Source organism: Coturnix japonica, chromosome 23 (assembly GCF_054131305.1).
Source record: "Coturnix japonica strain WE chromosome 23, WE-NBRP24, whole genome shotgun sequence".
In the NCBI taxonomy this organism is placed as follows: domain Eukaryota; kingdom Metazoa; phylum Chordata; class Aves; order Galliformes; family Phasianidae; genus Coturnix; species Coturnix japonica.
Window position 1 is genome coordinate 9,903,225 of NC_140685.1, and position 20,492 is coordinate 9,923,716.

The 20,492-nt window shown below is 49.8% G+C and overlaps 4 protein-coding genes across 10 annotated transcripts in view; 1 reads left to right on the forward strand and 3 right to left on the reverse strand.

The window, feature by feature from the left end:
* Window positions 1–1,569, reverse strand: part of ACSF2 (acyl-CoA synthetase family member 2) — a 37,484-nt gene extending 35,915 nt beyond the window's left edge. Inside the window, exon 1 of the mRNA XM_085522635.1 lies at window positions 803–1,569. The gene's annotated coding sequence lies outside the window, so the exon portion shown is untranslated. The remainder of the gene's footprint in view (window positions 1–802) is intronic.
* On the reverse strand, window positions 1,561–14,098 carry EME1 (essential meiotic structure-specific endonuclease 1). 6 transcript variants are annotated; one of them, XM_015880208.3, is made up of 8 exons: window positions 13,400–14,098; window positions 13,203–13,330; window positions 12,908–13,000; window positions 4,192–4,310; window positions 3,621–3,756; window positions 3,015–3,130; window positions 2,501–2,690; window positions 1,561–2,014 (listed from the first exon to the last, which is right to left on the reverse strand). In XM_015880208.3, exons 1-8 carry the CDS (start codon window positions 14,076–14,078, stop codon window positions 1,838–1,840), a joined length of 1,638 nt encoding a protein of 545 aa, XP_015735694.2. In that variant the 5' UTR covers window positions 14,079–14,098; the 3' UTR covers window positions 1,561–1,837. The 6 variants fall into 6 exon arrangements, with proteins under 6 accessions (XP_015735694.2, XP_085378765.1, XP_085378764.1 ...); XM_085522639.1 differs by having other exon boundaries at window positions 1,561–2,062; XM_085522638.1 differs by having other exon boundaries at window positions 1,561–2,338.
* Window positions 14,099–14,247: 149 nt separating this feature from the next.
* MRPL27 (mitochondrial ribosomal protein L27) lies at window positions 14,248–15,624 on the forward strand. Its single transcript, XM_015880221.3, has 4 exons — window positions 14,248–14,294; window positions 14,423–14,545; window positions 14,980–15,047; window positions 15,192–15,624. Exons 1-4 carry the CDS (start codon window positions 14,273–14,275, stop codon window positions 15,396–15,398), a joined length of 420 nt encoding a protein of 139 aa, XP_015735707.2. The 5' UTR covers window positions 14,248–14,272; the 3' UTR covers window positions 15,399–15,624.
* A 483-nt stretch (window positions 15,625–16,107) lies between these two features.
* Window positions 16,108–20,395, reverse strand: LOC146757347 (uncharacterized). 2 transcript variants are annotated; one of them, XM_085522646.1, is made up of 5 exons: window positions 20,298–20,395; window positions 19,792–19,913; window positions 18,818–18,916; window positions 18,231–18,395; window positions 16,108–17,148 (listed from the first exon to the last, which is right to left on the reverse strand). In XM_085522646.1, the coding sequence occupies exons 1-5, from the start codon at window positions 20,353–20,355 to the stop codon at window positions 17,002–17,004; spliced, it is 591 nt and encodes a 196-aa protein (XP_085378772.1). In that variant the 5' UTR covers window positions 20,356–20,395; the 3' UTR covers window positions 16,108–17,001. The 2 variants fall into 2 exon arrangements, with proteins under 2 accessions (XP_085378772.1, XP_085378773.1); XM_085522647.1 differs by lacking the exons at window positions 19,792–19,913; window positions 20,298–20,395 and adding an exon at window positions 19,067–19,675.
* Between the last annotated feature and the right edge of the window lie 97 nt (window positions 20,396–20,492).

The following is a 20,492-nucleotide window of genomic DNA, read 5'->3' on the forward strand; positions in this document are numbered from 1 at the left end:
GCTACAGCTCCATAAGGGCTTCTTGCCAGCCTGCAGTCTTGTCAAAAAACGTGTGAGAAGGGGGGGGATCTGACACATACAGACAGGAGTGAGCTGCTGCAGCAGCACACAGCGCTGGGTGGCACTGTTGCAGCAGCACAGCCTGGCACAGACTCACCTTGGGGATGTTGCAAAGGTTGGGAGGTTTGGCACATTGTCTATAGAAGAAAACTCAGCCGTGTGAAGGCATAATAATCCTAAATGATCTCCACACAGAGGAAAGCCAAACAAGTTTGTCATATCCTCACAGGGATCGTGATTGTTAAAACAAGTTGAAATGTAAATGTAATGATGTAAGTGCAGGTTTCAGAATAGCCATGCTACAAGCTCCACAGAGAAATACCTGTGTTTGTCACCTGATCTACTCCCTCTTTTGTAATACCTGGAATGACTGCTGACTGCATTATCACACTGACACGAGGAATGGCAATTCCTCTGTTCCACTGTTATTGCACTGTTACAAGTCATTTATACCATTTCATATCAATGACCAAGGTCATTATTGAAACAGTAAACCTCCACCCTTTCATGGCTTTACGATACACCTGTACTTCTCTCATTACCATTCAGAAGAAACCAACAGCATGGATTTAAAATAGAAGGACAGAGAGGCTTCCCATCCCTCTGGCTTAGCAGCACATTGTACAATTTTTCTAAGCTTCCTTGAAACAGCTTTAGGTTTTGTTTTTGGTATTTAACTCATCGTTTAAATGTCATTGCTTACTATCCAGAAACACAGCAAACAACATTCAAAGCAACATACCTGCTGGTCAGCACCTGGCAGCAGTCTGCAGCTCTACCATCTACAAGAGAGTCCTGCTTAGGGCAGCAAATGCACGGCTAATAAGATTTGTCGCTTTAGGTCAGAGGCTCCTACTGGCCACACTGAGGCACCTGCTGTGTATAAAGCCACTGTAGCTCATGGGTACTTTTTCCATTTGAGGTAGCAGTGTTCCAAAGGGTAACTTCCATGTATTGAATGCAGTTCAATTCATACTCAGCACTCATTTCAGTGAGTGCCTCTGTAGCAAAAGACCTCAGCTGTCCCTGTGCACACCAGTTCTGATGGCTCTGTGGAAAGGCAAGCACGTTCCTCAATCTAATTAAAAGAAAGCTTTTTCTGCCAACTGTTTAGACCTCATAATTCCAGCACATATAATCAGATTTCAAGACCCTCTATAGATTAAGCTGTCTGGAGACTGAATCAGGGCAGTCTAAATTTAAATCTGAAAATTAGTCTTACTCATTCCCATCTGGCACAGCAGAAAACAATTAAGAAAAAAAAAGGTCTATTTTGTGAGGTAAAGTTCTTTCCCATCACCAGAGCAGGTGCTGGGGGCAGCACTACGCTGTATGAGCCATTTGTCACACTGAGAAAGGAGAAGGTATCTCATTGGACACCAGTAGAAAACATTCAAAGGAAGACATTGCAGGATCACAGAACGACTTGAGGTCGGAAGGAACCTCTGGAGGTCATCTGGTCATGCCTGTCCAAAGTCCAGGAAGTGCATTAAGAAATAATTAAATTTCTATAGAAAATTATTTATTCCCTTGGAAGAATTCTTGACACATAAGAAAGGCACCACCAGTACTGTAAGGCATGTCCAATTCATGCTGTTATGGAAGACATTCAACATCTTTCTTGTGTAAACTCCAGCAATTCAGCAATTTGGTCCAGTTTCCTTCTACCATAATAAGGACTGGAAGTGCTTCAAGTCTTCGAGCTACAACTGAGGAGTCCACTTCCCAGAAGGAAGATGAATACAGCCAGAGAAACCATAAGATCTTCATTTTGGGGCTATCCAGTGACATCCAAATACAGATCAGGATCGAGGGAAGTCATCTGCAGATAGATTCGTCTGGAAAGATCAGGTCCAACCCGGCGGTAGGTGGCTGTCACACCGGTACCGCGGCGCACAGGGATGTCTGCCAGCATGCTTTCCCTCTCCTGCTCTGACGAGCATTTACTGTAGGCCTACAAGCAGCACGAAGGAACGACGGCATCATCTCTTTGCATCCGTTGCTCAAAGAAAATGAATCAATAAATAAACCCTACACACCTGTGACAGCTCCACACTTTCACAATGAAAATACATTTTTCACCTGGGTTTGGAGGCAGTCACAGAACTCAAATTACTGTGGTCAGATAGAACAGGTTAACAGAAGATTGTTAGTTGTGACACTGCAGTAGGTAAGAGTGGACAAGTAAAGCAGGGCTGTGTTACTGTGATGTCACTGGCAATTTCTTTGGCTTTTCTCTCTGAAGGGGAACTCTCACAAGCTCCTCAGTTCTGTAAAGCTAAAGCAACATGTACCAAGGAACTGAGTTTCTTCACCACCTTACTAAACACCTCACACAGAATCCTCGTGTCAAAGCTAACACAAAGTTAAACGACTCCTACCATTCTTAAAGCAGCTGTCTGTCTGCACACAGCCCTCAGTACGCAGGAGGCATCCTTACCTGGACTAGAAGCTGAGGAGAAGGGTATGCAGACACAACAGCCTCAGCCATCTCCCCGCTCACCCGGTTAAACTGTTGTATCTGCCTCTTCCAAACTTCCAGGAGACCCTTTCCAGAATGATCCACTTTCACACCTCTGCACCACTTGTTCTCTAAGTAGAAAGAGAATCCTGTATTCTGCTGCTCTCGTCTGTGGACAAAGGATGGAAAAGCAAGTGACTACCAAAAAAAAAAAAAAGTTGCTGTTCCTTTTCATCTGTGGAAACAGCTGAGCTGTTCCTAGTCAGTAACGTCTCAGTCCCTATGGAACAAAAGCTAGTACTGTGGAGTCTAACTCTACTTGCATTTCCTTCCCACTCTTAAAATCAGCCTGAGAACAGGACCTTGACTTAATGTCAAGTGAGGCTACAATTTGAAATCGAAGTCTGCCCTCACCCCAGCTATTTCCTCTTAGTAAGCCTGAAAGCAAAACCTCTCCAAAGAAAGCATAACCAAACATCATCTGCTTACTCACTTGAATGGTGCTTCAGCTACAGCTTTTGTGAACATAGTGGCAAACTCTCCAAGTTCCTCCCAGCTCTCAAAAAAAGTGACTTGGACACGTGTGCAAAGCTGCAAATCCACCAAGGCCTGTAAACATCATTGAAAACAGCAAATGGAACAACTCATCCTTTTACATCAAACTCCATTCATGACTGAAACAACAACAATCAGTCCTAACATCTTGGTGTAAGTCACACCCATTCCTATTTTGGAAATGGCTTAAGGCAAGGTGTTCAGGGTTACTTTGCTGCTGTTTAATAGTAATTCAGTGCCAGATCAGCTGGAAGATTCCCATAACATGCAGGCAACTCACCCTGGGCAGCAACAATTGGCTTTACCAGCAGGCCATGAAGTACAGGAAACGCTAACAGATTCATTTTTCACTTCCAGAATCAAGGTGAACAAGGCATGTTAGCCCATGAAAGAGCAGGTTTATAACTGAGCAGAAGGGAACTAAAAGAGCTCTACTGATTGTACATAAATCAACAAAAGCTGAAGATCCCAGTTCTAAAAAGCATGTGATGGGGTCGAGTGTTCAAGTAGTGGCAGACAACAACTGCACGCCTGTTCTACTCACATCTTCCACATCCAGTCTGGTGATCTCCAGGCCAGGATGCTTAACTTGTTTGTTCCTCTGATCTCCCCCATCTTCTCCCTGGCTTCTATTCACTGTTGTCTGTTGCAGTCTCTTTTTTGACTGAGCTCTGAGACATCTAAGAGAGGAAGATCAGATTGGGAATTCAGAAGGGCTGGGCTGCTGTGGAATGTAAAACAACTCAGTACCAACACCCTCTGCTAAGAGAGGCTGAATCTGTAGAGAAGGTCCATTAAATACAAAACATTACATCTGACTAAGAAAATTCCTCTCTGCTGCATTTATTTATTTATTTTTAAGCCACAAAAGCCTTTCAAGAAAGTAGCTGTGAATATTTTTGACACCCTTGCACACTTCCCAAGATATTTATTACTGGGCAATGTGGTGACAAGCCAGATAGACCTTTGCTTCTGTTCCTATGTAAGAGATGTGGGACAGTTCTGGATGGGAATTCTTTATATGCTCCAGTCTTCGCTAGAAGGAATTGATGTAAAACACTTGCTGCCTTTTTAAGTGAAACAACACTGACATATTTGAGGAGAAAAATTCTAACCTGAAATATTTCTCTACTTCAACAACTGTTAGAGCCAGAATTTTCCCAGGCATTGTTTCCATCACACGAGCTACAAAGCTCTGTAAAGTCTCCTTCTGTTCTGCACAGCCCCGGGCCGCCTGCAAAGATCAATAGAAAAAAGGAGTGGGATCATTCCGAGTTGCACAGACAAGCCCAGCAAGGTATCGCCCGATGTTGCAGCTAAGTCTCTGCATAAGTGAAGTTCTGCTCCTGTAGCCTCAGGTGCCAGCAGACAGCGCTTCATCTAGTAACAAGTTACAGTAAAGAAAACAAAAATAACAAAACATACAAAAAGCGCCACAACATACTTGACCTGACAACATCTATTAAGACAATGTTACTTCTTAAAAAGTCTCTGAAAAAACAGTAGCTAGGAAAGAGAGTGTCATGGTTTAATAATTTTGTAATTTTGCTATCAGTATTCCACATCATAACATCATATAAAGCATGAATAATTTTACTGAATCTGCAACTTATCAGAAGAAGACTACATCTCCCAGGGAACAACACGATAGGTCACGGGACCTGGACTCTATATTAACTCTGTCGCAGAACAGACTGAGGTCTTTCGAGTTCTGGCGTTCAGGGGAGTGTGTGGGAGCCTTCAGCCGTTCGCCTAGATTTCACAGTAGGCCTCTCGGTTATGGGACTCATTCTCTCTCCTATTTTGCTTGATTTGTTAGCTCAATTTTCAATTATATTGTATTATATTGTGTTATCCTGTATTTCAATATAGTATTTAGTAAATAAGTGTGCCTCCTTAGATCGTTGCCGCTGTTTTCTTTTCCTAATTAACTTTTTCCTTTCGGCCTAGGGCCCCTCCGGGGCCCACGGCCCCCTGTCACGGACGCAGGTGGATTTTTAGTTCAAACCGTGACAGATTTTGGTGGAGAATGCGGGCAAATTGAGTTGCTGTTTTTTTTCTGTGTTTTCTTCTGTTGCTCTTTTAGCTTTTAACAGAGCTACGAGTTTTTTTCCCTGTTAAGGAGCTATCTCGTGTTTTGCGATTCTGCACCTGCGAGCTTGACCTTGAAAGTCCAGGCGGACTGCCAATACTCCGGTATATTTTATAAACACTGCTGAGCTTTGTTTTCTTTTACTTTTTTCTCTCTATTGGAGGGAAAAAAAAAATGTTTTCTCTACTAAATTTGTTTTACCAGGGACTGTGTGCCATTGGTTCCTTTTTTGAGACGCTCCGAACATATTGGGCCATGTTTAAGCTAACCACTTTTTCTTATGGAGCTATACAATTGTATAATGGATTGAAAGCATGGTTAGCAATGCTCACTTCGTATCTGTATACAGCTCCAGAGGGAGCAACTAATGCAACTAATTATACAGAAATGGTGATTTTTAAGCGTGCTCCTCTTTCTTTCTATGAATCCTTTATGCAGTTTTTGAATGATCAGTGGGCCACACTCTTAATCTCCCTGATCTTACTGTTGGTTATTGTAATAATCTCACTCAGTATCTGGATTTATAACATCCGGAGGAAGTCTTCCCTAGAACCAGAGAATACTGAGTGGCAGGGAATTGAAGAGATTCTCAAAGGACAGACATCTTCAGTGTTATGGAGCTTCACTCCTGAACACTTGAAGAATCCTGAGAGTTTGATTGCATATTTGAGGCAGGAATGTTGTGGCTCAGGCAGATCTCAGGAGGCACAAATGATTTTGGGCCTAGCTAATGCTTATTGGGCCTTAGTCAATACCATTCCTGAGAGGGAAGTTTTTGAAGCTGAGAGAGAGAGTCTCAGGGCCGAGAAGGAGAGTCTTAGAGCTGAGGCAGAAAAACTTTGGGCTGAGAAGGTAGAGAGAGAAAAAGCTTTTGAAGCTGAGAGAAAAGATCTCCTGTACCAACGAGACTCAATCTGGTACGAGAAAGAGAGTCTTAGAGCTGACGCAGAAAAACTTTGGGATGAGAAAAGCTCCCTGCAATCCCAACTCAACACTCTCCAGTCCGAGCACAGCGCCCTCCGGTCCGAGCACGACACTCTCCAGTCCGAGCACAGCGCCCTCCGGTCCGAGTACAACACTCTCCAGACTGAGCGCGATGCCCTCCGGACCGAGCTCAATGCCCTCCAGACCGAGCACAACACTCTCCAGTCCAAGTATGACGCCGTCCAGTCTGAGTGCGGCACCCTTCAGGCCAAGCATGATGCCTTCCAATCCAACTGTGACACCCTCCAGTCCGAGCACAACACTCTTCAGTCTGTGCATAATGCCCTCCGGTCCGAGCATAACACTCTTCAGACTGAGCACAATGCCCTTCGGACCGAGCACAACACTCTTCAGACCGAGCACAATGCCCTCCAGACCAAGCTCAACACTCTCCAGACTGAGCGCGATGCCCTCCGGTCCGAGCACGACACTCTCCAGTCCGAGCACAGCGCCCTCCGGTCCGAGCATGACACTCTCCAGACTGAGCGCGATGCCCTCCGGTCCGAGCACGACGCTCTCCAGTCCGAGCACGGCGCCCTCCGGTCCGAGCACGACGCTCTCCAGTCCGAGCACGGCGCCCTCCGGTCCGAGCATGACACTCTCCAGACTGAGCGCGATGCCCTCCGGTCCGAGCATGACACTCTCCAGACTGAGCGCGATGCCCTCCGGTCCGAGCACGACACTCTCCAGTCCGAGCACAGCGCCCTCCGGTCCGAGCATGACACTCTCCAGTCTGAGCACGACGCCCTCCAGTCTAGTTATAACGTCCTCAGGGCAGAATGCGACACCCTCAAGTCTGAACCGTATGTACTCCAACTTAACCAACCACCGGGGGCACCAGATACAATGTTGGTTGCCCCTGTAAGAGGGCGAAAAACAAAACGAGTTTCAACTCAGATAGAGAAAATGCAGAAGGAGTTAGAAGAGCGGAGGGAGTTAGGAGAGCAGGACTCAGGAGAGCAGGGGGACTCAGGAGAGCAGGGGGACTCAGGAGGTCAGGGGGACTCAGGAGAGCAGGAGGAGTCAGAAGACCAGAGGAAGTCGGCGGAGCAGAGGTTGTTAGAGCAGTATAAGAAGATGTTAGAGGAGGAGAAGAAGTCAGAGGAGCAGAGAAAGTTAGGAGAGAGAAAGTTAGGAGAGAGGAAGAAGGAGGAAGGTCGCCTGGAGGAAATAACACAAGCGTCAGAGTCAGGGTCAGAGTCAGACGAGGAGCCAAAAGCTAAATTTTCTTTACGAGAATTTCTCGAGTCCAAACTTATAGATGGGGCAGCCTCATCAACACAGCTGCCAACATCAACACCTGGGACTCTTGATAGAGCAAAAGGTGAGCAAAGTATTACGACCATTATTGATCGATCTTTTAAACTGAGTGAAATTCGAGATCTGAGAAAGGATTTCACACGTCAGCCAAAAGAAAATATGGTCACTTGGTTACTTCGCTGCTGGGACAATGGTGCCAACAGTGCGTGGCTCGATGGCAGTGAAGCTCGCCAACTGGGTAGCATTTCCAGGGACTCACGTGTGGACAGAGGTATAGGCACATGCCAAAATCGGTCCTACACCCTCTGGAAGCGGATGTTGATAGCGGTAAGAGATAGATTCCCCTTTAAACGGGACTTGGAGCCTGAGAAAAAGAAATGGACTGATATGGAGAAAGGTATCCAATTTTTGAGAGAAAGGGCTCTGGTGGAAATGCTCTACAGCCCCCAGTTCAATCGTAACAATCCAAACCAATTACATGATCCTGAAGCAGTCCACGTTCCACGACAAATGTGGCGTGACTTTACAAAGGCAGCTCCAGAAAAGCATGCCAGTGCACTTGCATTGGTATATGGCAAAGGGGAAAGAAAGCCCCCTGTAAATGAGCTAATTAGCAGACTTCAGGAGCTTGAATTATTTATAAGCGCTACAGAAGTTAAGCTTTATACTTCAGCCATTGTCCAAATGGGAAAAAAAATAGTGGAAAGGTTAGACAAAGTGGAGGAAACACAAAGTGATATTATTGACAAATTGGCTAATGTGCCTGATGTAGATGAATCCACGGTGGTACCAGATGATGGAAACCAGGATTTCCACGATTGCCTATTGAGAGAGCTAAACAACATGAGTTCCTCTCGACCTGTATCATCGAAAATCTCAACCATAAAAAAGAGACGTCCTCGTATTCAAGCAAATGACAACGATAAGACCATACGTTTTGCTTTGTTGTATTTCTTGAGTAATCATGGGGAGGATATAAAGAAGTGGTATAACTCATCCACTTCTGAACTTCAGGCACGAGTGAAAGAATTACAATCCAAAACAACCACCAAGGTGAACTCTTCCAAACGGGGGAAAGTTCCAGTTGCTGCAAGCCGCCGAGGTAAACAATAGAGGGGCCCTGCCCCCAGCCAGGGGGGGGAAAGGGACAATAGAGTATACTGGACTGTGTGGATTAAGTGGCCTGGCACATCTCGACCACAGAAATATAAAGCCTTGGTGGACACTGGTGCACAATGCACCCTAATGCCCTCAAGTCACCAAGGGACACAACCAATATATATCCATGGAGTGACTGGGGGTTCCCAAGAATTGACTATGTTGGAGGCCGAAATAAGCCTCACTGGTAAAAACTGGCAGAGACACCCTATTGTGACTGGTCCAGAGGCTCCATGTATACTGGGAATCGATTACCTTAGGATGGGATATTTCAAGGATCCCAAGGGGTATCGATGGGCCTTTGGGATAGCTGCTGTAAACACAAATGGTGTTAAGCAGCTGTCAACTTTACCTGGTCTGTCAGATGATCCTTCTGTTGTGGGGTTGCTCCAGGTAAAAGACCAAGAGGTACCAATTGCCACCAAAGTGGTTCACAGACGGCAGTACCGCACCAATAGGGACTCATTGCTCCCCATTCACAAGCTAATTCGCCAATTAGAAAATCAGGGAGTGATTAGCAAAACGCACTCGCCTTTTAACAGCCCCATATGGCCAGTGCGTAAAACCAGTGGGGAATGGAGGCTGACGGTAGATTACCGTGGCCTGAATGAAGTTACACCTCCATTAAGTGCTGCTGTACCAGACATGCTAGAACTCCAGTATGAACTGGAGTCAAAAGAAGCTAGGTGGTATGCCACCATTGATATTGCTAATGCCTTCTTTTCCATCCCATTGGCTGCAAAATGTAGGCCACAGTTTGCTTTTACCTGGAGAGGTATTCAGTATACCTGGAACCGTTTACCCCAGGGGTGGAAGCACAGCCCAACAATTTGCCATGGATTGATCCAAGCTGTTTTGGAACAGGGTAATGCTCCTGAGCACTTGCAGTATATTGATGACATTGTGGTGTGGGGCCATACAGCAGCAGAGGTTTCCAAGAAAGGGAAACAGATAATCCAAATTCTTTTGAAAGCTGGTTTTGCCATTAAGCGCAGCAAGGTGAAGGGGCCTGCCCAGGAAATCCAGTTCTTAGGCATAAAATGGCAAGATGGACGTCGTCACATCCCAGCAGATGTGATTGACAAAATCACTGCTATGTCTCCGCCCACAAATAAAACAGAGACCCAATCTTTTCTGGGAGTAGTGGGCTTTTGGAGAATGCATGTCCCAAACTACAGCCACATAGTGAGCCCTCTCTATCAGGTAACACGGAAGAAGAATAATTTCTCATGGGGTCCTGAGCAGCAGCAGGCTTTTGAGCAGATAAAACAAGAAATAGCCCGTGCCGTGGCCTTGGGGCCAGTACGGACGGGACAGGATGTGAAGAACATCCTCTACACTGCTGCTGGAGAGAAAGGTCCCACCTGGAGTTTGTGGCAAAGAGCCTCAGGAGAGACCCGAGGCCGACCCCTAGGATTTTGGAGTCGAGCATATAAAGGGTCTGAGGAGCGCTACACTCCAACTGAGAAGGAGATCTTAGCCGTGTATGAGGGGGTTCGGGCTGCTTCTGAAGTAGTTGGGACAGAGGTTCAGCTTCTTCTAGCACCTCGCTTGCCAGTAATAAACTGGATGTTTAAAGGACAGGTTCCCTCCACCCATCATGCTACTGATGCCACTTGGAGTAAGTGGATTTCATTAATTACTCAACGAGCTCGAATGGGAAAACTCAGCCGTCCTGGAATTCTAGAAGTGATCATGGACTGGCCTGAGAGTAAAAAAATTGAAACACCACCTACAGAAGAGGTATCACGTGCTAAAGAGGCACCACCATACAATGAGCTACCAGAAAACGAAAAGAAATTTGCCCTATTCACAGACGGATCATGTCGTATTGTAGGGAAGCATCGCAGATGGAAAGCTGCTGTATGGAGCCCCACACGACAAGTTGCAGAGGCCACCGAAGGTAAAGGAGAATCAAGTCAATTCGCAGAGGTAAAGGCTGTTCAGCTGGCTTTAGATGTGGCTGAACGGGAGAGGTGGCCAATGCTTCATCTTTATACTGATTCATGGATGGTGGCAAATGCCTTATGGGGGTGGTTGCAACAGTGGGAAAATGATAATTGGCAACGAAAGGGTAAACCTGTTTGGGCTGCTGAACTGTGGAAAGACATTGCTGCCCGAATAAGGAACATTGTTGTAAAGGTGCGCCATGTAGATGCTCATGTGCCTAAAAGTAAGGCTACTGAAGAACATAAAAATAACCATCAGGTTGATCGAGCTGCCAAAATTGAGGTGGCTCAAATAGACTTGGACTGGCAGAACAAGGGTGAATTATTCCTAGCTCGGTGGGCCCATGAGACTTCAGGTCATCAAGGAAGGGATGCAACATATAAGTGGGCCAGAGACCGAGGGGTGGACTTAACTATGGACGCTATTGCTCAAGTTATTCATGATTGTGAAACATGCGCCATAATTAAACAAGCCAAGAGGATGAAACCTATTTGGGGGGAAGGGCGATGGCAAAAGTATAAATATGGAGAGGCATGGCAGGTTGATTATATCACCTTGCCACGATCTCGCAATGGTAAGCGTTATGTACTCACCATGGTGGAGGCAACCACTGGGTGGCTCGAAACATACGCAGTACCCCATGCTACCGCCCGAAACACCATATTAGGGTTGGAAAAGCAAATCCTGTGGCGGCATGGCACTCCGGAAAGAATTGAATCAGATAATGGGACCCATTTTAAAAATTCCCTTGTAACCACTTGGGCCAAAAATCATGGCATTGAGTGGATTTACCATATTCCCTATCATGCACCAGCTTCTGGTAAGATTGAACGATTCAATGGGTTATTGAAAACTATGTTGAAAGCAATGGGTGGCGGAACGTATAAAAATTGGGAGAACCATTTAGCAGAAGCCACCTGGTTGGTCAACACTCGAGGATCTAGTAATCGTAATGGTCCTAACCAATCCAGCTCCCTACGTACCGTGGAGGGAGATAAGGTTCCTGTAGTACACATAAAGAGTGTGTTGGGAAAAACAGTTTGGGTCCTTCCAGCGTCTGGAAAGGGCAAACCTCTCCGGGGTACTGTCTTTGCCCAGGGACCTGGGTGCACATGGTGGGTGATGGACAAAAATGGGAATGTTCAATGTGTACCACAAGGGAATTTGATGTTGGGGGAGTGCAGCCAATGATTTTCCTGTAAATATATAGGTAGAGTCTCAGAAAATATTTCAATTAGGTACAGAATAGTTCAATTAGGTATAGGACTTAAGATAGAGTGGATTAATGTTAAGGAAACACTTTTTCTCTATATACCTTAATTAGGCATTCTGTAAGCAAGTTTTCCATCTGGACTCTATATCCTGCACTGGCCATGCATGTGTAGAGCACACATGGAAAGAAGTATAAGTCAAAAGGAAATCTGCTGTGGTGGCTGGGAAAGGATGAGTGCACCTTGATGTGGGGGACGCCCTACTAGCGCTGCCTTTCCCCTCTACCGCTGACATGTTTTCCTTTTTCTGGCAGTTTTGCCATTTTCTCAAAATTAATAAATAGTAAATTAGGTTATAGAGTTTTGTTCTCAACTTAGGGATTTGTATGGAATAAATATAGATTGTTGAGAAAAAATAAGGTTGCTTATTATTCACAATTATACATATGAGTGTGTATGTATGTATAAATATAATGTAATGATGTAGAATAAGGGGTGGAATGTCATGGTTTAATAATTTTGTAATTTTGCTATCAGTATTCCACATCATAACATCATATAAAGCATGAATAATTTTACTGAATCTGCAACTTATCAGAAGAAGACTACATCTCCCAGGGAACAACACGATAGGTCACGGGACCTGGACTCTATATTAACTCTGTCGCAGAACAGACTGAGGTCTTTCGAGTTCTGGCGTTCAGGGGAGTGTGTGGGAGCCTTCAGCCGTTCGCCTAGATTTCACAGTAGGCCTCTCGGTTATGGGACTCATTCTCTCTCCTATTTTGCTTGATTTGTTAGCTCAATTTTCAATTATATTGTATTATATTGTGTTATCCTGTATTTCAATATAGTATTTAGTAAATAAGTGTGCCTCCTTAGATCGTTGCCGCTGTTTTCTTTTCCTAATTAACTTTTTCCTTTCGGCCTAGGGCCCCTCCGGGGCCCACGGCCCCCTGTCACGGACGCAGGTGGATTTTTAGTTCAAACCGTGACAGAGAGCTTGCCAGAACTCTGCCTTAGACAATCTCAGTGTTTTTAATCAAGTACAGGCTTCTAAAAATCAGACTTATGACTTACTAAAATCATAACTTCCAACTGAAAAGGGACAGCAAATGCCAGCTGTCTCTCCAGAAAAGCACACTGAGACAGCACAAAACTCGTAAGCAGACTTACTTGCTTGTAGCTATGAACCATAGACAGGAACTCTTCCAAGCCAAGCAGAACCAGGAGATTTGGCTCTTCTGTCCATTCATTACCATCCTCAGCCTGCCCAGATAAAGGAAAACAATAAAAAAAACCAGCCAAGCTAACACGCTGTTTGCAATTCAAAATCAAAGCAGAGCTCTCAACTTGAGGTAGGGAAATGGTTTAAGGAATGTTTGCTTGGGATGCTAAAAACAATTGTTATCAAGTGCGAACAACGTGGGAAGAAAAGGGCAGCAAGAGAATCAAGATGTTGTCCCCGCACCTGAGCCAACACTGCCTTCCTCCTCCAGGTAACGCTGCAGGGCACAGCCTGGCTCTCCACCACACACGAGTAACTTGCAGCCTGCAAAGCAGCGCGGATCTGCGCTCCACCTTCCAGCTGTAAGAGAGCTGACATCGGCACACGGGTCAGGTTCCTGCGGCAGGAGCTGCCGTGAGGCCGGTCGGGCTGCCCGGTACCTGTGTCCAGCACGGCACTGATGTATTTCTGGCACTGCCCCGGCCGTTGCGCCTTCAGCACTTTGCCCAGCACCTTCCTCCTTTCTCTCTCCTCCTCCTGTTGCCTTTTCCGCGCTTCCCGCTCCTTTCTGCTCTCGCAGCCCGCCCTGCAAACCGCCCCCCGTTCCTGCTGGCTGTACTTGGCTTTCTTCGGAGGGGGAGATGCTCCCTCCCGTCCTCCGCTCCCCGGAGCCCCCTCGGGCCGCTCGGTCACAGCAGCTGCGGGCGGTAACGAGTGTCCCCCGGCACCGGGCGCACTAACGGGGCTGACGGAACGTCCGTGGGGCGGCAGCAGAGCCGAGTCCCCGCCATCATCCAGCAGCAGCAGCTCACGGCTCCCATCGCTGGGACAAAGGCCGCGTCCCCCCGCTCCAGCCCCGACACCCGCCGGGGGAGGAACCAGCCTCCGCCTCAGGCGCTCGGACAGCGGGGCGACCTCTACCTCGTCCTCGCTATCGCTGCTCAGCACCACGACGCCGCCCCCCGGCCTCACTGAGGGACACGAGGCCCCGGCGGGGACGGACCCGGCGGCGGGGAGCGGCTGCAGCAGAACAGCGAGGGGCGGCAGCTCCTCGACGGATGGCGGCAGCTCCTCGACGGATGGCGGCAGCTCCTCAGCGCTGCCCGCGCCCGCCGCCATTTCCCGCTCAGGGGGCGGCCGTTGGAGCGGGCGTTTGGCGCGCTGCGCGCTGACTGGCCGGATCCCGAGCGCGTGCGCCTACAGCGGGAGCTGATTGGTCCGAGTGCGCGTGCACGCTTGTGTCCCGACCAATCGCTTCTCACCGCCCTGGAAGGGGAAGGGACGGGGCGGTGCAAGATGGCGGCGGGGTAAAGATGGCGGCGTGGGGGCGGCGGGGTGAGTGCGCGGCGGGACGGGGCTGAGGGCCGGGATGGTGCTGAGGGACGGGACGGAGCCTCTAAATCGGGAAAGATAAACCCCAAACGTTCCTTCACGTCTGTGTTGTTGTTCTCGTTCCCTTCCAGTCCTGTCGGTCCCTCCTCCGGCGCTGACCGCTGTCCGCTGGGCCTCCAAGAAATCCGGGGGCAGCTCCAAGAACCTGGGAGGCCGCAGCCCCGGGAAGCGATACGGGGTGAAGAAAGTGGAAGGTGGGGCCGGGCACTGACCCTCCACACTGCAATAAGGCGCTGTGCGTTGTACGTGTTTACAAAGGGGAGAATTACGATGTGCAGAGGAAGCCAAAGTACAGATTAGTGCAGCAAAGCGCTTAATAATTAGTGAGTTTGCTCATGGAAACATGTCGGTGTTAAAGGTAATAGAACAAATGGCTTCAGCAAATAGAAAACACCTTGTGCTCTAGAAGCAATCTCCTCAAAGACCAAAATAGCTTTTCCCCACTGTTTATCAATTGCCCTCTGTTTCCTAATGGCATTTTCTTTTAGGTGCTTTTTGCGTTTCAGTTCTTCCATAGACAAACCCCACATACAGCTCTTTAATTCCTGGAACTGTTTGTTCCTCTGCCAGCCTCGGGGCTTCAAGGAGCTCCGTTTCTCTGTGGTCTGATTCTGCCGCTCTGTTGCAGGTTCATTTGTGCACGCAGGCAACATTCTGGCCACCCAGCGATTGATCCGCTGGCATCCAGGGGCTCACGTAAGTAACAAACTTTATTTCAAAACCTGAAGCAGCAGCTGCTACTGAAGCCAGGATATCACACAGCACAGATGGAGCATCTGGTGTGCTGCGGTGAACGACCTCCAGCCTTTACTTTCTAACACCAACCTGGCTCTTTTACAGGTGGGGATGGGCCGGAACAAGACACTCTACGCCCTGGAGGATGGGATTGTGAGATACACTAAGGAGGTGTACGTACCCCCACCACGCAGCAGCGAGAGCAGGGAGGTGATCTGCGCTCTACCCAAAGGTGCAATTCTTTATAAAACCTTCATCAGTGTCATCCCTACCACAGAAGTAGGAAGTTTCAAGTTGGTCACCATGCTCTGAGTCTCCTGTGTGACACAGGAAGGGATGGGAGGAGGCAGCTGGGACAGACCACTGCTGCTGGACCATTGTCTGAAGATGACAAGGAAATTCTTGCTCTGAAATTAACTGTGCTTTGCTCTCTTGCTCCCAAAGCACACGTAGTTGGTGTTGAGACATTGAAATCATCTGCTGGCCATTGTAAGAGTGTTCAATAAATGCACTGGAGTGCTTGAGAGCCTTGACTGTTCATAGAATGTTACCCGTGTTTCTTCAGTTCGCCTTCCCCTGTAGAACCTGTTCCATTGTTCCACTGTATTAGTTCTATCTAGAATCACCCTTATGACAATACTTGTACTAATCGTTCCATCTATTTTTACTCATTTTGAGTCACTGCTGCTATATTTGTTTCTTAGCTCTAAGATATTACACAGGAGGACAGGTTCCAGCTGTACCTAACTGCATCCCAGCAAGCTCGGTTTCTGCTAGTATCTAATTCACCACATTGATCAACTGAAATACCTGGAAGCGTTCTGTTTATAACCATGTGAGGCAATTCTGCGCTCTTAAAGCTAATTTAGAGCATCTGATAAGAGGCACAAGTCTGAAATGGCATTTGAAACTCAGCAGCTGGAGGTGTCTCATAAAGCCATAATCCAGAAGACTTTTCTTTCTGTCTTTCCTCAGTCATTCCATGACCGCTCGTGTTACTTCAAAGGAGGGAGCCTGAATGTCTTATGGCCAAACTGATCTCATTTTATCTACAGATTTGTAAACAATTTGAAGCATTGGCTTTACAGTAGAAAACAGGTTATCAAAATTGGTAGTGCAGTGACATTAATAGATTGTCTTCATTACAAAAGAAGACAAGGTAAAATGCATCAGAAATGTATTTCCACCTTTGCTTTACGTTCCCCATGGAACCTCTGGCCATTTTGCCCACCCTGCCGTCCTTTCCCAGGTTGCACACCCAGTTGTGCAGCTTGTCTTAGTGATATTTGCACACAGCGCTGCCAGCGACACAACGCCTCCAACCTCGAGTTCCTCCATATCTCTATCTGAAGTTCATATAAAGCTGCTGCAAACTGCAGAGGAACGTTGCTGGGAGAGCAGAGCAATGCTCTGATGCAGATTCGTTCCTTCATTAACAGGTCAGGATTTCCACTTGGTATCTGACACATTGATAAAGTAAACAGTTTTATATCATAAACAGATGAAGTAGCACAACACGACCATCAGAGGTCAAATACCGGGTGTGCTTGGCAGTACCTGCCACTCCCTCACAGAGGTAATGATCCACCAGCCGCCTCCAGGAGCTGAGCAGACCTTCACCTTTGCTTTGCCCCTTATGCAGAGCAAAGCAGCTGGTCTGTTGCTGATCCGCTGCCTTGTGTTTGGCAAAGGGAAGAGCAAGCAGGCATCCCTGGTCACTCCAGTCAGAGCTCTGTGGTTATCTCCGTGCTGCAGGGTGAACATCCACACCAGCTGGGTCCGACCAGCCTGCCTCCAATCGGCTGATTGGAAATAGGGAAGGTCTGAGGTTTGGCTGATCCCTGCGGGGATGGGAGCGATGTCCCAGGCACTTCTGTCACTGATATGAGGGAAGCAGCACGGGCAGGCTGAGGTCTTACACAGCTGTGTTTCGCTGGCTTTGGTAGCTGAGCGAGGCCTGGGAAGGCTCTGGCACAGCACGTCTGTCCGTGGCCTCTGAGCTGATCCCCGTTCCTGAGAGAGCCGGAGGGTGCCGCAGAGCGTGTTCATAGGGAGGAGGCAGCTATTGAGAGAGATCAGAGACAAGCAGATCACCCACCTCCTCTTACACAGCGGACACGAGGCACAAAAACACCCCCTGCCCGAAATTAAGTTCCTCCTGAGAGCAGCAGGCTGCTGGCTGGGACCTGCAAGGTGAGAGCCGAGCTCGGCACTTGTTTGCAATGCACTGGGACAGAAACCCACAGGAGGTGCTGCAGCGTATCCCACCCGCTCCCTCCAGGATCCCACATGAGGTTCCTGCTCTGTCCTTGCAGGCTATAGTCTGTAACTTCATAGAGTTTTCAAGGCTCGGTGCTCTTAGTTTAAGCCCTTGTGCTTTAACACACACTTCTGAGCAAGTCACTCAGGCACAGGCCAAGAAATGTTAAGAGTTCAATCACTTGTCCTTGGTGCAGCTGGGCTGCACTTTCCTGTGCCCTGAGCGCTCTCATAGGGCAAGTAATCATTAGTTACAGACCCGCATGCTGAGAGCCAGCTGCTGACTCTTCCAAATATGACACTGCAGCACTACAGGCTGGAAATCCAGGTAAATCAGGGAGTGCTTTGTGCTCCTCTAAGGGTTTCAGATATTTCTGTTCTGCTTTACTCAGCAGGGGCTTTTTGTTCAGTGGGAGTCTCTTGGGATGCTGCCACCAGAGCTGCTTGGCAGATGCATTTTCTCTGCTGTACTCTGTCCAGGGAGTGAAATCTTAAATAGCACAACACGCAAAGCCTCTGGCTCACAACAGGCCGTGAGTGCTTTGAGGTAACGGCATGGGGCTGGCAGAAGCGAACTGCTGGGAGAAGGGAACAAGGAGCCATGGAAGCCTTAAAGATCTGGCACAGAGCAGCGATCAGAAGGGCCCGCTCTGCCATCAGCACTTACTCCCAGCTCAGGCATTTCTGCAAACGCACCGGGAGAGATGAATCATTAACCGTGCGGATGCACACAAAAGGAGCCTCTGAGAACAGCGTGTGCCCTTCCCACAGATAAAGGCTATCGGAGAACGGGGAGCAGAGTCCAAAACCAGCGGAAATCACTAAAGCCAGATACAGATGGGAGCAGCTGCCCCCCGGCCTTCACCGACCCAGAGCTGGGCTCACCTCCTGGGCAGGCTCTGCCCACAGCCCGAACCTCTCTGCGATCATCTGATGGATCTCCCGCTGCCGATCCTTCTTCCTCACGCTCTCGTAGCTGGGCAGGGGGGGCTGCTCCCAGGATGGCAGCTGGTAACTGCTGGGCGGCGCGACGCAGAACAGCTCCTCTGCCTGAAACACCAGACCCAGCAATGTCAGCACAGCGGGCTCTGCTGGGAGCCGTGGCCCAGTGGTGCCTCAGCATGCTGCAGGTTCACAAATACAGGTGCTGCTCCTTGAACCCTTTAAACAGGAAACCCACACACCCTTCCTGGAAGTAATTACACCACAGGTGCACAATGCAGATGTGCTCTACGAGATCCCAACTCCAGGGAATCTGCCCAATCAAAGCAAGACATAAGGACTAGATGGTGTCCTCTGTAGCATCCCTGGGCCTTCCCCAACAGTTCTGACACACTGAGAGCTTTTTCAGAGCCCGACACCTCTTCCATAACCCCCGAGACCTTCCCAGGACACCACAACCAGTCTCCTTCCATGATCCTTGGACCTTGGCTTCCCTTCACCCCCGCTCCCCTTAGGGAAAGCAGCACCACCTGCATGCCAGGATTCTCGGCAGCGCTCTCCAGCCGTGATGCTCTGCACTGGGGTCCCACCAGCCGCTGGTTGCTGCTGAAGTACGGGGGATGGCAGTCCTGGAACGAGGGGTCGGGGAGGAGGAGTGAGCTGAAATCCCTCCTGCCGCCGGCCGTGCCCGTACACACCGTGCACACTGTGCACACCGTACACATCGTACACACCGTGCACACCATACACACAGTACACACCGTGCACACCGAGCACACCGTACACATCGTGCCTGCGCCCCTCCCGCACCCAGAGCTCCCGCACGGTCTGGCCGGGCAGCAGCAGCTCCGCTCCGAGCACTCATGTCGGCTGGCAGCGCTGCTGGGCGCCGGAGGCTTCACGCAGGCTCAGCAGAATTAGCTTTCATGGGGGACAGCGTGACATAAAGGAAGGGAAAACAAGGAAGCAGTGTTCCACTGCTGTAGGTAGGAGCTCCGGCACGTGCTCAAGGTCACAGAATTTGTAAATGTTTATCTATCCGAGCAACACTGCGAGCAGCTCCGAGCAGCGATTACAGCTCTGTTCCTGAGCAGCTCTGCTCCTCCTAAACGCGGTTCCCCATAAAGGCGCTGAGCAGCGGCCAGCAAAGATCCCTCCCTCGGAGCAGGGCTCGGGGCGCTGCCCGCTCTCACACAGCCCCGTTCCTGCCCTTTTCTGTGTCCCCGGGCCGCTTCCGAACCGCCGACCCCGCGTGGCTCGGAACGGCGCCTTCCCCGGGCACCGCACAAAGGCCGAACAGACCGAACACGCCGCTTCCAGGCCCCGTCCCCGCGGAGCCCCTTCCCCACAAAGCGGAGCAGCGCGGAGCCCTGCGCGGCAGCGTGATCAACGACGGAAGGGAAGGAAGGAGGAAAGCGCGTCCCGGGCCGCCGAGGGAGCCGCGGCGTTACCCCCCCACGCGTTACCCCCCCACCCCCGGCAGAGCCCCGCACGGAGCACTCACGCACTGCCCGGGGCTCTGGAAGAAGCGGCACGAGCAGAGGAACTGGCAGCACGTGGGGTCCCGGCGGTACAGGAGCAGCAGCAGGACGAGCACCGCCACGAGGAACACGGACGTGGACACCGCTAACAGAGGGAGAGGAGACGCGGTGAGCGGCGGGCGGAGCGCGGCCCCTTCCCCGCGGGGTCTGTAGGAATAAAGCAGCGGGGGAAGCCGGACTCGGCCGCTGCCCGACCCGAAGGCACCGAGAGCCCCGCGTGCACCCGGCGCTTCTCGCCGTAACGAGACGCGTCGGCTCCGTTCCCAAAGCGCGACTCACGACCAGCTCAGCTCAGCTCAGCGCCGCCCCGCGCCACCGCGAATCTCGGGACGCGGCCACGGCCCCGCGGAGCGTCCGGGCGTGTGGGGAGCGGGAGCCGTTACCGGCTGCAGGGAACGGACCGAACGCTCCCGGCTCCGTCCCGGCGCCGCGTGGGACCGCGGAGAACGGCCCCGGCCGCGCCACTCACTGGCAGCGATGACGATGGCCAGGACGTTGCTGTCCATGTCCTCGCCGAGCTCCGCCATACCCCGACCGCTCCGCTCCGCAGCCCGCCGGGCCGGGCCCAGCGCAGCGACGGCAGCGGCACCGCCCCCGGCACCAGGGGAGGCGGGACCGGAGGTCGCCGTGGCGACGCGACGCGCGGGCGGAGCCCGGGAGGGAA

What these genes read in the sequence shown, in the direction of transcription:
- EME1 (XM_015880207.3), bottom strand. Translation starts at nt 14,078, where the DNA reads ATGGCGGCGGGCGCGGGCAGCGCTGAGGAGCTGCCGCCATCCGTCGAG. An exon ending in GAAGTAGAGAAATATTTCAG is followed by an intron (nt 3,757 to 4,191) that starts GTTAGAATTTTT and finishes TTCCTCTCTTAG; the next exon opens with ATGTCTCAGAGCTCAGTCAA. An exon ending in GTAGCTGAAGCACCATTCAA is followed by an intron (nt 2,691 to 3,014) that starts GTGAGTAAGCAG and finishes CTTTGTCCACAG; the next exon opens with ACGAGAGCAGCAGAATACAG.
- MRPL27 (XM_015880221.3), top strand. Translation starts at nt 14,273, where the DNA reads ATGGCGGCGTGGGGGCGGCGGG. An exon ending in GGCGGCGTGGGGGCGGCGGG is followed by an intron (nt 14,295 to 14,422) that starts GTGAGTGCGCGG and finishes GTTCCCTTCCAG; the next exon opens with TCCTGTCGGTCCCTCCTCCG. An exon ending in GCTGGCATCCAGGGGCTCAC is followed by an intron (nt 15,048 to 15,191) that starts GTAAGTAACAAA and finishes GCTCTTTTACAG; the next exon opens with GTGGGGATGGGCCGGAACAA.
- LOC146757347 (XM_085522646.1), bottom strand. Translation starts at nt 20,355, where the DNA reads ATGGCGGAGCTCGGCGAGGACATGGACAGCAACGTCCTGGCCATCGTC. An exon ending in CCGAGAATCCTGGCATGCAG is followed by an intron (nt 18,396 to 18,817) that starts GTGGTGCTGCTT and finishes CTGGTGTTTCAG; the next exon opens with GCAGAGGAGCTGTTCTGCGT. An exon ending in GGGCAGAGCCTGCCCAGGAG is followed by an intron (nt 17,149 to 18,230) that starts GTGAGCCCAGCT and finishes CTCTCTCAATAG; the next exon opens with CTGCCTCCTCCCTATGAACA.